Consider the following 14541-nt stretch of genomic DNA (forward strand, 5'->3'; position numbering starts at 1 on the left):
TGTGGGTACACAGGTGTTTGTTATATTTTTCACTTTTTTTTGCACACATGAAATTTTATAAAACCAAACTAATATCAGGTTCAAAAATATTTTATCACTTTCAAAATTAATTCTTTACCAATAAAATGACTTTTGTGGCTAACAGGAATTTCTGTAACCCTCAGGAAAATCTTAGACTGATTTCTGCATCAGCATTGTTGCTAAGGATTTTACATTTACTTGCTAAAAACATCAGCCAATAAACATTGTGTCAAGTTTTTATGTCCAGAACTCAAAGCTGTGGTTAAAAACTATAACCACTGAGACAGCAAAATCGTCAAAAACATGCTGAAATTTCTGCTTGACTTACCCAATTTCCTGTTGAATCATAATTTTTATATTTAGCAAACTGTGAACCTAGATGAAAGTGCTTTCTAAAATATTAGATTGTTGCCCAAGACTGAAGCAAACTTTAATTTTTGTAGATCTTCAAGAGCAGTCACAGGATTCCATGCTTCAGATGCTGGAGTGGAGAGTGGTTTAGTTATAGAAAATGGGATTTTTGCAGAAAGCAGAGTTGGAGGAGGTAGGTGAGTGGGTGGAGATGCAGAAAAGGTCGTGGCTGGACACAACCGTTCGCCCTGCGATTCTTGGGAGAACCCTTATGCCACAGTGTCTGGCTGACTTCTGCTCTGAGAAGGAACAAGGCTTAGAACCATTCAGAAGGGCCTGCAAGGGCCTTTCCTTTGCCAAGGTTAAATAAACCACTCTGTGATTTCTGGCTCACCCCTGTAATTCCACTCTTCCTGGGGTGAGCGCATTATTGATTTTGTTTGTCCTAAGAAACAGATTGATAATCGTGGTTCCTCATAGAACTATTCATTAGAGAGCATATTGCACAGGAGGTAAAAATGCTGAGTTGAACTTATTGGACTTGGAGTCTGTATTTCTAGTAAAATTTAAGTGTGCCGTAAATATTTGGTGATTAAGTTATTTGTCTGATTTATTATCTTCTGGCTTTTCACTTGCCTTGATATATGTTGACTGTATTCACATGCTTTGGACTTGGGCAGATACCTGAGAATATGAACAACCATGGGTTTTATCCTGCTTGAATATTCAGGTTTACTTTTTGAGTCCATACCTGTAATTTATCAAAGTTAGGGTAGACTCATAAAAGTAATGACCCAAAAGATTGAGATGGTGGTCTCCCATCCATTATCTGCAGTTCTGAAATTCCAAAACTGAAGCTTGGGAAGGCTCTGAAAGCTGAAGTGTTTTTCAAACTCATTTAGTAGCAATGCCTGAGCTGAGCTGATGGGAGGCTGAGAATAGTCTTTGTTTTGTTTCTTGCAAATATGCACGAACCCTGGTGCAGGGCACCACCCCAGAAGACCCTACCAGGGGTGATGCATGATATGCAGTGTGTTCACCCTATTGCCTTATTAAAATTCAAAATTTTTTTTATTCCCAAACTACATCTGGTCCAAAGGCTTTGGATAAGGGATTGAGAACCTGTACCGATAGGGACTGATGCTGTCCTAAAGACAATGCACCCGTGCAATTCATGAATTCTTCCTTAGGGGTTAGACAAATGATGGAAAACTTTGCTATTAAAGCTGTAGACAGCACACCTACACTGCTGAATTACAGCTTTGTTGACAACCCCTCTCTATCTACTTTTTCTGCTCAAGGGCTCCTCACACCCAGTGTGCATGGTCCTCTTTTGGTGTCAGGAAGGTTTGAGAAAAAGCAAGCCTGGACTCACTGCACCTGGGGTGGTTGTTTCCAGCGTGGAGTGTTAGAGGAAGGCCTACACACTGGAAGGGATGGGTAAATCGCATAGCTTTACTGCTTCTGGGTGACATCATCACCACATGCTTGGGAAGTTTAATATGTATTGTATATTTTTTTTCTTCTCAAGAGTAACATAAATGCATGAGAGGTTTAGGAAAATACAGGCACACATAAAAGAAATTAACCCATCATCCCAATACTTGGAGATGACCATCGTTACCTCATTTTATAGAGGAAAAGTGATGCAACTTGCCCACAGTCAACCCCAGAGCTAGGCTCCAAACCCAGACAGTGATTCTAGAACCTATGCTATCACAGGCCTCCCTGTTGGCTGGTCTTTCTTTTTTCTCCAGTTAAAATAACCTAAAACTGTATAGGCCATCTGCCTTTTCACTGCTCTTGCTCTCTTGCTCTCTTTCTATGAAACCCTGATTGTCCCTATCATTTCTAACTCTTTGTGTGACATTTTGGGGATCTAGGCACCCGCTGTGGCCATTTGAATGATTGGTACCGGGTCCACTCTGGGCAGGTACAGACTCTGAAGCAGTACAGACTGGGTGCCATGAGAGGGCCTTATGGGGAGGGAGCGGAAGGGAGAAGGGAGGCTGTCTAGCATTGCTCCTGAGAGTCTGCACTGCGGTGCCCCCTCCAGCTACATGGTCTGTGCTTTAGATAGTGGGGTATTTCCTCTGTGAAATGTAATCATGATTTGTAGTTTCTAATATGATGCACATTGCCCTCCAAAGTCAACTTTCAGTTTACTGTTTCTGCTGTGGGGTGGAATGGCATAGAGTTCAAGAGCAAGGGCCATGGAGCTGTATGACCTTGGGCAGGTAGCCTAATGCCCCTGAGCCCCACTTTCTTCATCTGGAAAATGGAGATAACTTGGGGACCTCCTTGTTATGTTATTAAAATTAAGTAGAGACACGCTGCCTCTTAAAGGACCCAGCCAATGGCAACTAGCTTTTCATTTTCTAGAGCCTAAGTTCCCGGGCAGCATTGAATCTTGATGACTCAGTGGTATCGTGCAGCCAGATGAACTTCAGACCGTGGTGGCCTGTTGTTTTTTAATCAGGAAAATGAAATTCACGTTTATTGAGTGTTCCTGGGTCCCAGACCCTGGGCTCTGAGCTTTACCTGTATCATGTCTTTTAATTCTCAGAACCCCAAAGGCAAAGATTTTCATCTCTGTTTCACTGATGAGGCTCAGAAAGGATAAGAAGCCAGACCCCAGCCAACCAGTGCATCAGTACAATAGCTGTGATTTGAACTGAAATCTGTCAGCGCCCCAAGCACAGGCTTTTCCCACTACCCCACACAAATTCACTTGGCGCTAATGGCAGTGGCCTTAAAATGATGTGGCCATTTCATTTTGTATAGGAAAGAGAGCCTCTCGGAAGGCCTTCCTTTTCAGAAAAGTTTTCATGAAACACTTTCAAAAATCCTTATTCTTTACATATTTATAGTTTTCTATTTATCCCACATTACAGAATGGTAAGTTTAAATAAAAAATAACTCAAACTATTTGCAGTACGGGGCACCTGGCTGGCTCAGTCGGTGGAGTGTGTGACCCCTTGATCTCAGGGTCATGGGTTCAGGCCCCACATTGGGGATAGAGCTTACTTTAAAAAAAAAAAAACTATTTAATTTGCCTTACTGACAACAATTCCAACACTTCCAAAGCTTAAGACATCAATGCAGTGTCCTAACCAGAGTTTAAAGTTCTGATTTATTTACACGATCTTATCTGAGTTTGATGTGGGGTAATTTGATTAAAAGACATGTAGTTCTAATTAGAATTAGTTGGGCTTAGGGGGTGAGGTGTAATTTAATTCCAGAGCTGATTAATTTTAGTGATGAACAACAAAGACTTGTGATGGCACCCCAGGTATACCTCCTTGTTCACGGCTTTCTCCTGATCTGGATTTCTTTTGCAGTCTCAAAAGGCGACGTGCAAGAACAGGAAACAGAAGTAGAAGTAGACGAAGTCTTTTGGAATACAAGGATCGTACCAATTTTGCAAGAATTAGAAAAGGGTAACAAAAAAAGTTTTTGTTTTAAATTGAGAATATCTTTAGCTATTTCTATGTTCCCCATTGCCCTGATATCTTTAGTAAGCTTTGATTACCATTTTTGTGAACGTGTTCAGAAACAAATGAAGTTATCTCTTTATTCACCCAGTAATGTACGTATGAAATACAAGTAGACCTAATTTTTAGTGAGTAAAAATTATACTTTAAATTCAGGAAGAGAGCCTACTTCTAAAACTCCCCATGGAATACATATTAATTATCACCTTCTGTCTGCCCAAGTAAATGCTGGTTTTAACTCTCTGGGGTGGCAGTTAATGCACAAAAGTGAAAGATTAAAACAGATTTCAGGTCCCTGAAACTTTGACTAAGTCTCATAAACTGGCATCCTTGGGAGGTGTGCCCATGGTTTTCTAGATCCAAATGTATATGTCCTACTCTCCTAAGGTTACCTCACTTGTTGGGAATGCCACTCAGAGCTGGAGGTGGCCTAGGGTGTGCCCAGCCCTTGCACTGTGAGGTTCCCCAGCAGGGAAGGCCCATGATCAATGGGTCTCTGCAAAGGCAACCTACGGAAAGCTTGTCAAGAGAATGGCCCCTGCTTTCTCTCCTTTGCCGCCCCGTGGGGATTCCATTTCTGAAGTTGAAATGGGCTCCTCTGGAGCCACAGTCATGGCCCCCAGCTAAGGCCGGCACACAGCACACAGTAGCCCTCACTAGGCATTGTGGAACAAGTACTCCATGGATGAGCAAACCAACATGATAGGCTCAAGAAGAGACCCTAGGAGAAGCATGGTAAAGAAGTCCTCCCCAATAAGCAAGGAAGTCCTGCTTAAGACCTACTTCCTAAAATGTTCAAATAACCTCACTGCTCCTCAGCTCCCTTTTAGTACTTGGCTGTGTTCATGGCTCCTGCAGGTGCCCCAGGCAGGGGTTCTGGTCCTGGTATTGCTACCAACGAAGCACGTGGCTGTGGGCAGCCACCTAATCTCTATGCGTGGCAGTGTTCGCATGCCAGGTGAGGGTGGTTTAGACTGGACCATCATCACTGTCCATGGCAGCTCAAAACCCCGATGGATGACTGTTCTCCTTCTGGAGTTTCTAATTTTGACTTTGGGCCCTTTATTTTTAGGAGACGTGGGCAAAAAACTAGTGAGGAGAGCAGTCTGTCTGAGCAAAGGTTAAAACAGAGAACATGCTAGGAAGAACACAGTGGGGAGGATGGCCTGCAGCATGAAGGCCTGTCCCAGAGGAAGTCTTCAGCCTGAAGGATTTTAAGAGACCTCTGGGGACACCAGCAGAAAAAAGTGAACTAGAGTTTGGGATTTGGAATGTGGATGAATCTCCCTTCTCAGAAGATTGTTGGCCCTGAAGTATGGCATCTCTCCCCTCAACTTTAGGAACAGTGAATGGTGGCAGGATTGGGTTACTTGAGCTTTTGAGGGTCTGTCTTTCTTATTTTCCTTTTTATTTTGATGTAATTTCAGACTTACAGGGAAGTGTCAAGGATAGTACAAAGAAATCCTGTATGCCCTTCCCTCGAGTCCCCAAATATTAATATTTTACCACATTTGCTTCATTATTCCCTCTCTCTCTTCCTCCCTCTTGCTCTCGTTTTCTCTGTACCCCCCAACACACACACACACACACACACACACACACACACACACACACACACACACACTGTTTTTTCCTTTTTTGAACCATTTAAGAACAAGTTGCCAACATGATGTCCCATATTCCTAGTACTCTAACATATATTTTAAGACACAAGGACATTCTGTGACATATCTGGAAACTACCATACCATACTATACAAACCTTATTCAGACTTTGCCAGTTATCCTAATAATTTCCTTTATAGAAAAAGAAAATCCTGGATCCTAAATTCAAGTTATTTGTCATATCTCTTTTCATGATCTTGATGTATTTGAGGAGTACAGCCCAATTATTTTATAGACTGCCCCCACAAATGAGTTTGGTCTGGTATTTTCTCCCACTTTGCTCCACTTGAGGCATTTGGGGCAGGTATACGGCATGAGTGATGCTCTGTCCTTCTCAGTACCTCATAGCAGTAGGCACATGACTCTGCTCTCATCTCTTACTGGGGATGGGAATTTTGATCACTTGGGGAAAGTGGTGTCCAGGCTTTTCCACTGTAAAGTTACTATGTTCCCCTTTGTAATTAACAAGTATCTTATGGGGAGATGTTACTTTGAGGCTACATTGCTGTCTATTACTTATCCAACTTTTACCCACTAGCTTTAGCCCCTTGAGAATCTTGAAAACTCTTAAGTTCAAGTTGTCTTTTGAGGCTCTACAGCATTTATAACAAACCAACTGGTATAAAGAGTTAATTTGTTTATAATTTAATTTGTTATATATTTGTATATTATATTGTATATTATATATAATATACAATATTATATATATTACAATAATATATATAATATTATATATTGTATGTATATAAAAATAATATTGTATATTATTTATGTTAATTTGTATATAATTTACAATTATACTGTGTTTGACACACAAGTTCTAAAACAGTTTAGAACTTGACCCATGAAACTTCCTTTTTTAGTTTATTTTAAACTACGACAGCTACTCCTCGTTGAACCCACCAGGCTGAACAGTTTGTAGAGGGAAGTGTTAGAAAAATGCCTTGAGGTCTCCCCATTGCCAGAGAGGGGCCCACGGCCTGGACTTGGGGTTTGTGAAGAAACTGCCAAGAACAGAAGAATAAAACAACAAAACAAAAGTGTTCTTACAATAGAGCTCAGGTTTTTCCTTTTATTTAAAGTTAGTCTAAGTCATTTCCCAAAAATTCATTTATTTAAGTGCATAACCAAAAGGCATTGAAGGTTACCGAGCTATTGAGGTTTAACATTTTTTCTTAGATGTTATTGTTGAAAAGAGCTAAAAATGGCCTGAGTCATTTCCTTCTTCAGGCGCACACTTCCTCTATGTGAGCTTTTAAGAGCACATTATGGTATTTATTTAAGATTGGTTTCCTAATTTTAAATTTTGTGATGGGATCTATCAGATAATATTTTTCAACTGAATATCTCAGACTTGGATTCTTATATTTCCCCTCAGGTTCCATTTTGTGTGCTAGTTTTCTTCCTTGCATGTCTATTGGTATGGATACCACTTTCAAAGATTGCTGTCCTCAGAATTCTCACTATAAAATAAAATGTTCTAGGGTTCTCCTGTTTCCCAACTGAAGTCTTCTTTTTATTCTCCTCTCTTGTAATAACCCCTTGCAAGTAACAGTGGATGAGGTGGCATTTTTGAGATTTTTGTTCCCTTTGAGCCCTCGTTTCTCAGATAGTGAGCATTGTTCTCATAGAAAAATATTGATCATTGTTTTCATCAGCAGATATATTAGAAAACGAACATACATTAAACTATGTTATAGGTTGTCCATACAGTATTCTAACTGAACCATGCTCTGTTGATACAAAGATACAAAGACAATTCCTCCTCACTTAGCATGACATCTGCTTGAGGGCACTGGACACGGAACACAACATACATAGGTATGTGAAAAACAACAAAGTACCAAGTAATGTTTGTTGAAGGTGGAATGGTACATCTTTTCTGGAGGAGCCAGAATGTAAACAGAGCCTTGATGGACCCAAATCAGTAGGAATGAAGGTGAGGAGAACATTCTAGGCCAGAGGAACTATGTCCCAAAGGGTTGGAGGTGGAGACACAGTGGTGGGCTTCCCTGAGACTGAAGCGAGCACCGTGAGGTGGAGGGCATTTGGAATAAAGCAGGCCATCTGGAATCGGTGCAATTCCATTCTTTAATACGCTCTTTGAAAGACTGTGTGTTCTAGATAAGCTGACTGATGGGTAAATAAGTTAACATGGTAGGAGGTGGATCAATGAGGTGAAAAAAAAATCAGGTAGATGGAAATTGCAAGAGAAGGGAAAAAACATAGTTCAGGAATTTGAAGATGTTCGGGGAAATAATTATGGGGTTTTACTTAGGCTGTGTTTGACACACTTGAAAACTTGACCTTAATTAGTAAGTGCTACTTTACTCTCTTTGCTCTGACAGAAGAAGACATTGAAATGATTTGTGCTTCTTGCACACAACTTCATCACGCTTTAGAGGAAGGAAACATGCTTGGAAATAAATTTAAGAGAAGAAGTGTTCTCCTGAAGACCCTATATAAACTAGTTGATATTGGTTCAGACTTGCTCAGCCTTAAACTTGCAAAAATTATTCTAGCAGTAAGTTTTTCTTTCCTCTGGTCTAGTAGACTGTAGCACATAAAAGTTTTACTTAATGCTTTATTTGTAAATATTACAAAAAAGAGTAGAAATGCAATGTGTTCATTGAGAATCTTGAAAAAAAATCAAGGTAATAAATTGACATCTCTGAATTTGATTAGGAACCCTATCTAAGGAACGAAGGCTGACCTGGAAGGCTACGGGGAAAATGTTCAAATAAACTCTTACATTTGGACTGTGGCTAGGTTTTTTTAAAAAAGGTGACAACAGGCAAATACATTCAAAACAGTTTCTCAAGTAGCTTGACTGGAGATCGGTATCAGAGAACACAACCTGTGGTTTCTGCCCTAAGGTTTCTGCTGGGTGCTTGATTCTGCCCCATGATTTAATAAGTAACTGAGGGTAACCTGGGCCATGGACACACTGGCCAGGTGCTTTATGAACCAGTGTGAAACAGAGAAACATGTGGTCATGGGAAGGTGGCAACAGAAGGCTCCCGGGAGGTGTTAGAAGAAAAGGCCAGACACCAAATAAAAGTCTGTATAAACTCTGTCTCAAACAAAATGATATCATTGTTTGAGGGGAACACTTTGTTGTCATAGCCATAAGCAGTTGGAAACAAAAGATAAGACACAGTTATTAGAGAACTTTCTAAAAGAGCCGCTAAAACAAATGAATGAAGCTTTGTTTACCTGGTTTCATAAAAGTAAAAGCTATTATGTTAACACATATAATTTAAAATCTGAAAGTACACAGTGAAGGTAGGCGTTGGCATACTTATTAAGAAGAGCTCAGTAAGAATGCCCACTGTTCCTTATTTTGATGTCTTTCATGAAGCAGAATATTCTGACTGCATACTCTATGTAATTTTTTTGGAGAAGCTACATTCTTATTTAGCTGTCATCACAAACTATTCACCCTCTTTAAAAAAAACTGTGATATGAAATATGACTCAAAAAGTAATACTTCTTTAAAATAGTGATTTGAGTCGTATTTTAATCTCCTCATTGGGGGTAACTGATCCATCAGCTTTAATGTAACAAAAAAGAGCATAAGCCACAGAGATAGCTGAAGTTAAAAGTGATAGGTAGACTTATGTTAACTAACTGGAATTTAAATAAAAACTTGAAAAAGAAAAAAAAGTGGTAGGTAAAGGTGAAAAGATATCTGCATGTTTGTCCCATTTCCTCTCTGGCCCTGGATTTGGGGTGCCCCTTGGCCTGGGAGAGCCCCTGGGGGAGGCTGGAAGGCCCTACCAGTGTAGCTGCCCTGGGGAGGCCCAAGCTACCAGCTGCTGAGGGATCCATTGTCTGTGGGTTTTCATCTGGGTCCCAGACATTTTGCTCCATGCCAAGCCAGAAAATAGATAAATGAGGAGGAAAATGCCATGAGTTCATCAGGGCTTTGCCAAGAAAATATTATTTTGGTTATTAAAGGTGCCACTCAAATCAATAATATACACCACACAATGTAACTATTTTAGGGTAAAAGGCTAGGTGATCTCCCAGACTGTGATCACGTTCTGAACTCAATCTGATTAGATAGAGCTCTCTGTGTGACATTGACTGCCTTGCCGAGTCAGGGGCGATTCTGACTAGGCTGCCCTCCAGGGTGCAGAGATGGGCTGTCTGCTCCTTCTGATTAACCGCAGAACCAGGTCAGGAGGGACCCTCAAGGCCATCAAGCCCAACTTCCCATCTGCTACCTGAATCTGCCCTAACGTTCCAGGCAAGGTATTGTTTTCGCATAAGGCCTTGCTGAATGGAATTCTATATGTTTTAAAAAGACCACATCAGGGCGCCTGGGTGGCTCAGTCGCTAAACGTCTGCCTTCAGATGGGGTCATGATCCCAGGGTCCTGGGATGGAGCCCCACATCGGGCTCCCTGCTGGGCGGGAAGCCTGCTTCTCCCTCTCCCACTCCCCCTGCTTGTGTTCTTGCTCTCACTATCTCTCTCTCTGTCAAATAAATAAATAAAATCTTTAAAAAAAAATAAAAAGACCACATCATAAAAAGTAAAAAAAAAAAAAAAATCGGCAAACAAACAAAAAAGATATATGGAACTAAGATGTTTTTAATATCTTCTCTAGTTTCTGCCAATATTTTACCAACCAGTTTAGTATTAAAATTCAGACATTTAAAATTATTTATAGTTAGGGGCGCCTGGGTGGCTCAGTCAGTTGAACGTCTGCCTTCGGCTCAGGTCACGATCCCAGGGTCCTGGGATCAAGCCCTGCATCGGGCTCCCTGCTCAATGGGGAGCCTGCTTCTCCCTCTCCCTCTGTAGCTTCCTGTGCTTGTGCTCGCTCTCTGTCAAATAAATAAATAAAATCTTTAAAAAAATTATTTATGGTTAAAAACATTCAGTGAGCGTAATGTCAGTTCTTCTGATTTCTTGCATGTTTTTGGTTAAGTAAGTTGGGGGTTTTGCCAGACAGCTGTTTAATTTTAACCTTTGTGTCAAAGGATCTTACAAAAATGTTTCAGTCTATATTAAGAATTTTTTGAGTGCACACATATATGCAATGAATGCAACTATATTCAGGAGGGGAAATCTAGTGCCCTATACAGGGGTAAAAAAAAACAGAAAAGAAACCCCACCGGTCTGTCAACAGTGATTATATATAGTAGTAGTAGTAGTATAAGTGTTTTTAAACTTCTCCTTAATTTTCCAAATTTGCTTCAAATAGAAAAGACTGCTATTTTTAATGTAAGAAGTAAACTACCCCTCTACAAGAACTTACTCTGTGCCAGGGACTCTTGATGCTGGTAATACAAGTGACTACAACCCCCTGCCTTCCCGGTTGGTGCTGTAGCAGAAGAGGCTGTGAGCACGCAGAGAACCTGGGGGACTGGGGTGTTGGAGGGGGTGTTGCTGAGAGCAGAATATGAAGCACAGTGCAGGGGACGGTCAGGGTGGGGGGAAGAGCTCTTTTATGTAAGGTTGTCTATGTTCCTTGCATATGATTTAATATTTTATTATATTTTCATGTCTCAGAGTCATACTTTTTACAGTTACTGAAAGAGAAGGTATAAGAATGTGCTTTGAATGTAAACTGACCTCATAGCAGGCTTGGAAATTGTCGGGTTTTTGTTTGTTTGATCTTTAATGAGAACCCGGACATGAGTTGTTGTCATTTTCCCTTTGTCGCTTTTCACTAAAAATAGAAGACTTGGGTGGGGGGTGAGGTTAGTTGTAGTCATTCATTTATTCAGCACATTTTATTAAGTACATAACCCATGCTACTGTCTCACACACACACACACACACAGGCTCACAGGCTCACAGTGTAGCGGAAGATAGTTAACTGATTAAAATATATTCCCGAGTATTAAGGGCAACATTGATTTCCGTTGATATAGATTTTATTTCTATTCTCTTTAGTCAGCTTATCTTCTGGGTTTTTAAATAATTTTTTGAAACCCCTAAGCATTACATTTTTTTTCTAATTTCCATTTCCTTTTTTCCTCCTGAGAACAGAAGGAATGACCATCCTGCCACATGTAACAGTTTCCGATGCTTCCACAACAGAGCTTCTCAGACTTGTACAAGCACTGGATCTTTGGGGAGTTTGTTAAAATGCAGATTCTGATCCAGCAGAGCTGGCCTGGGCCTGAGAGTCTGCATTTCTAATACTTACAGAGACTCCCAAGGTGCAAAATGGAAAGAACTCCTAGTTTGCTCTGGGATAACCTGTCCAGGGCCCAGAGCAGGAAGGCAGATGGAAACTGCTCTGTGGATAACGCTTCCCTCCCTCTGCCCTTTGGGCGCTGGGCTGACCGTGTTCATCCTTGTGTCTCCTGCAGTGAACAGCACTGTGCCTGGTACACAGCAGGAGCTCATTAATATTTGTGGATCAAACACAGAATGAATCTTTAAAAACATGTCTAACAAATTCCATTATCTTTTTTTTTTAACTAACTGGAAAGTCATTAATAAACAATATCAAAGATAATTTTAAAGATGCTTTTTAATGATAAAATAATGACCCATATGCTCATCCTTTTCACACAGATATATTTATTTGTTCAGATAACTTCATTCTTGCAATGACGGCATATAATATTCCCATCTTACAGTATAGGTTATCAATGTCTTTTTTTTTTTAAAGATTTTATTTATTTATTTGACAGAAACACAGCGAGAGAGGGAACACAAGCAGGGGGAGTGGGAGAGGGAGAAGCAGGCTTCCCCCTGAGCAGGGAGCAGCCTGATGCGGGGCTTGATCCCAGGAATCTGGGATCATGACCCGAGCTGAAGGCGAATGCTTAACTACTGAGCCACCCAGGCGCCACATAAACATCTCTTTTTTAAACATGGTTTCACAGTTACACTTTCTATGACTGCTTGATATGAATGGTATTGTTCCACAGTTTATTAAATTATTCTCTAATATCGGACACTTAGGATATTTTTAGTTTTTAATTTTTACCACTTTAGATAAATATACAGTGAATTGAGTCTATTTGATATAGTTAGTCCCCCTCTACTGTGCTTTTTTATAAAAAGTATACTTCCTTATTGCCCCTATGTTTAATTTACTAGAATATTTTTGTAGGATTTAGAAGGTAATTTTAAATTTTGAACATTATTTGCTATTATCTCAAAGCATTTCAGATATAGCCTGAAAAATAAATATATATGTATTATCTAATCAAAAAATTACTGCTTTTTTGTTTTTTTATAATAAAAAGAATCATACCTTCCCCCTTTCTTTTCTTTCCTTCACCCCTTCTAGTTATTCTTTTCTAAATTAGTCTAATCGGAAATTTTGGTATCCGTCTTCCTGTACTCTTGTGTGTTGAAGCAATTACTCCATTTAATTAAACTTTTCAACATCCTCCCCCCTTTTATCCTCATATACTCTTTAAAAAGTAACTAATAATCTCATGTATAAGGATGAGACTTTATGAAGTAAGAACTAAATGCTTATCAGTAAAGTGTGTGTACCCTAAGGATCATTTATACTGTATTTACTGTGAGTTAATGAAATACTATAGTTGGCAAATATGGAGCCTAAGCTTAGACTTGTTCTTTATGTTTTAAAAAATATCCTTGCAGCACTTTAAAAATAGATGTTTGTGTTAAAAAATGATAGTGCGTCTTTATTTCCCTCTGCAATAAAAATGTGTTTTCTTTCTCTGCAGCTTAAAGTGAGTAGAAAGAATCTTCTTAATGTCTGCAAACTTATATTTAAAATTAGCAGGAGTGAGAAGAATGACTCTCTGATTGAAAATGACAGCATTCTAGGTGAGTATCATTCAGTGCTACCACTGAGTAAATGTTGCCCTTGAGTACAAGTGAGAAGTTTGGGGAGCAAAGTTATCATTAATGGTAGCTAGAATATTTTATTTTCTCATAATATCCAGAAGTTACATGATGCCTAGTTTTTGTCTCTCCTTCTCTGTGTTTTCCACATTCTGTTTAATGTATCCTTTGGAGCCGAGAAGGATAGTTGGCTGTTTGTTTTAAATCACAGATCTGTACCTCCGAAGCAAATAATACATTATATGTTAAGAAGAAGAAGAAGAAGAAAGGAGGAGGAGGAGGAGGAGGAGGAGGAGGAGGTGGAGGAGGAGGAGGAGAGGGGGGGGGAGGGGAGGAGAGGAGAGAAGAAGAAGAAGATGATGATGAAAGCAGGAGGGGAAGAATGAAGGGGGGGAAATCGGAGGGGGAGATGAACCATGAGAGACTGTAGTAACATTATCTGACTTTATCAAGTGTTCCCTACTTAAAAATCCATTTCCTGGTCTCAGATTGATTATAAGACAAAATACATTTAATGGTATTTGAAATAACTGGAATTTTGGGGCTTTTGATGGAGTAGGAATGACTCAAACTTGGAAGACAAACTGGAAGACAGCTGTTATAGACATTTGACATCAAAGTGTCTCAGATGTGTTTCAGATATGTTGGTAGAGAAATTTGATTACACTCTACCTTCCTAGCTAATACTGTTTAAGTCTTGATACACCCTTAAATAATTAAGATGCTTAAATAGTTACCTCAATAGAAATCTTTTATGAATTCACATTGCTGATCTAAGGCAAGGCAGCAACATGGAAAATGTCCTGAGTTCTCTTTTTGCGACCTATGATAAATGATCTCTTTATTGACAGCAGCAGACAGGGACAAAGAAAGATTCTGACAAATGATCACACTGACATTAATAAAATTAAATGTGAAAGAGGCATGATTAACCTTATCAGAATTGCCTGGGTTACCCCTAAAATGAAGTAGTTGTATGCTATTCAGATGGATGTTCTTAAGTTGTCTCAGGAAACAGTGGATGTGATCTTCAAAGTATCCCTTTCTGTGGTGATTGAGATTTCTTAAAAGACCCTGTCTTGATTGATTTCCCATTCATACAGCAACCAATATATCCTCAAAAGTTTGTTGAAATTTAACTCTTAAATTGTCTCAACTATCAATTGTCCTCTAATAACTCAACATTTTTGTAACTAAAAATAAAGGTTGGTAAATATTA

At 39.6% G+C, this 14541-nt stretch overlaps 1 protein-coding gene across 3 annotated transcripts in view; it reads left to right on the forward strand.

The window, feature by feature from the left end:
* Window positions 1-14541, forward strand: part of ARMC2 (armadillo repeat containing 2) — a 109240-nt gene that overhangs the window by 40542 nt on the left and 54157 nt on the right. For all 3 annotated transcript variants that reach the window (XR_012378515.1, XM_025863664.2, XM_073893745.1), the window contains 3 exons: window positions 3714-3812; window positions 7879-8054; window positions 13202-13304. Coding sequence is in view for 2 of the 3 variants with exons in the window: in XM_025863664.2 (XP_025719449.1) it covers window positions 3714-3812; window positions 7879-8054; window positions 13202-13304 (378 nt within the window). In the remaining variant the exon portion in view is untranslated. The remainder of the gene's footprint in view (window positions 1-3713; window positions 3813-7878; window positions 8055-13201; window positions 13305-14541) is intronic.

This window comes from Callorhinus ursinus, unplaced genomic scaffold, assembly GCF_003265705.2.
Source record: "Callorhinus ursinus isolate GAN/ISIS: 27379988/994484 unplaced genomic scaffold, GSC_fseal_2.0 scaffold6, whole genome shotgun sequence".
Classification (NCBI taxonomy): domain Eukaryota; kingdom Metazoa; phylum Chordata; class Mammalia; order Carnivora; family Otariidae; genus Callorhinus; species Callorhinus ursinus.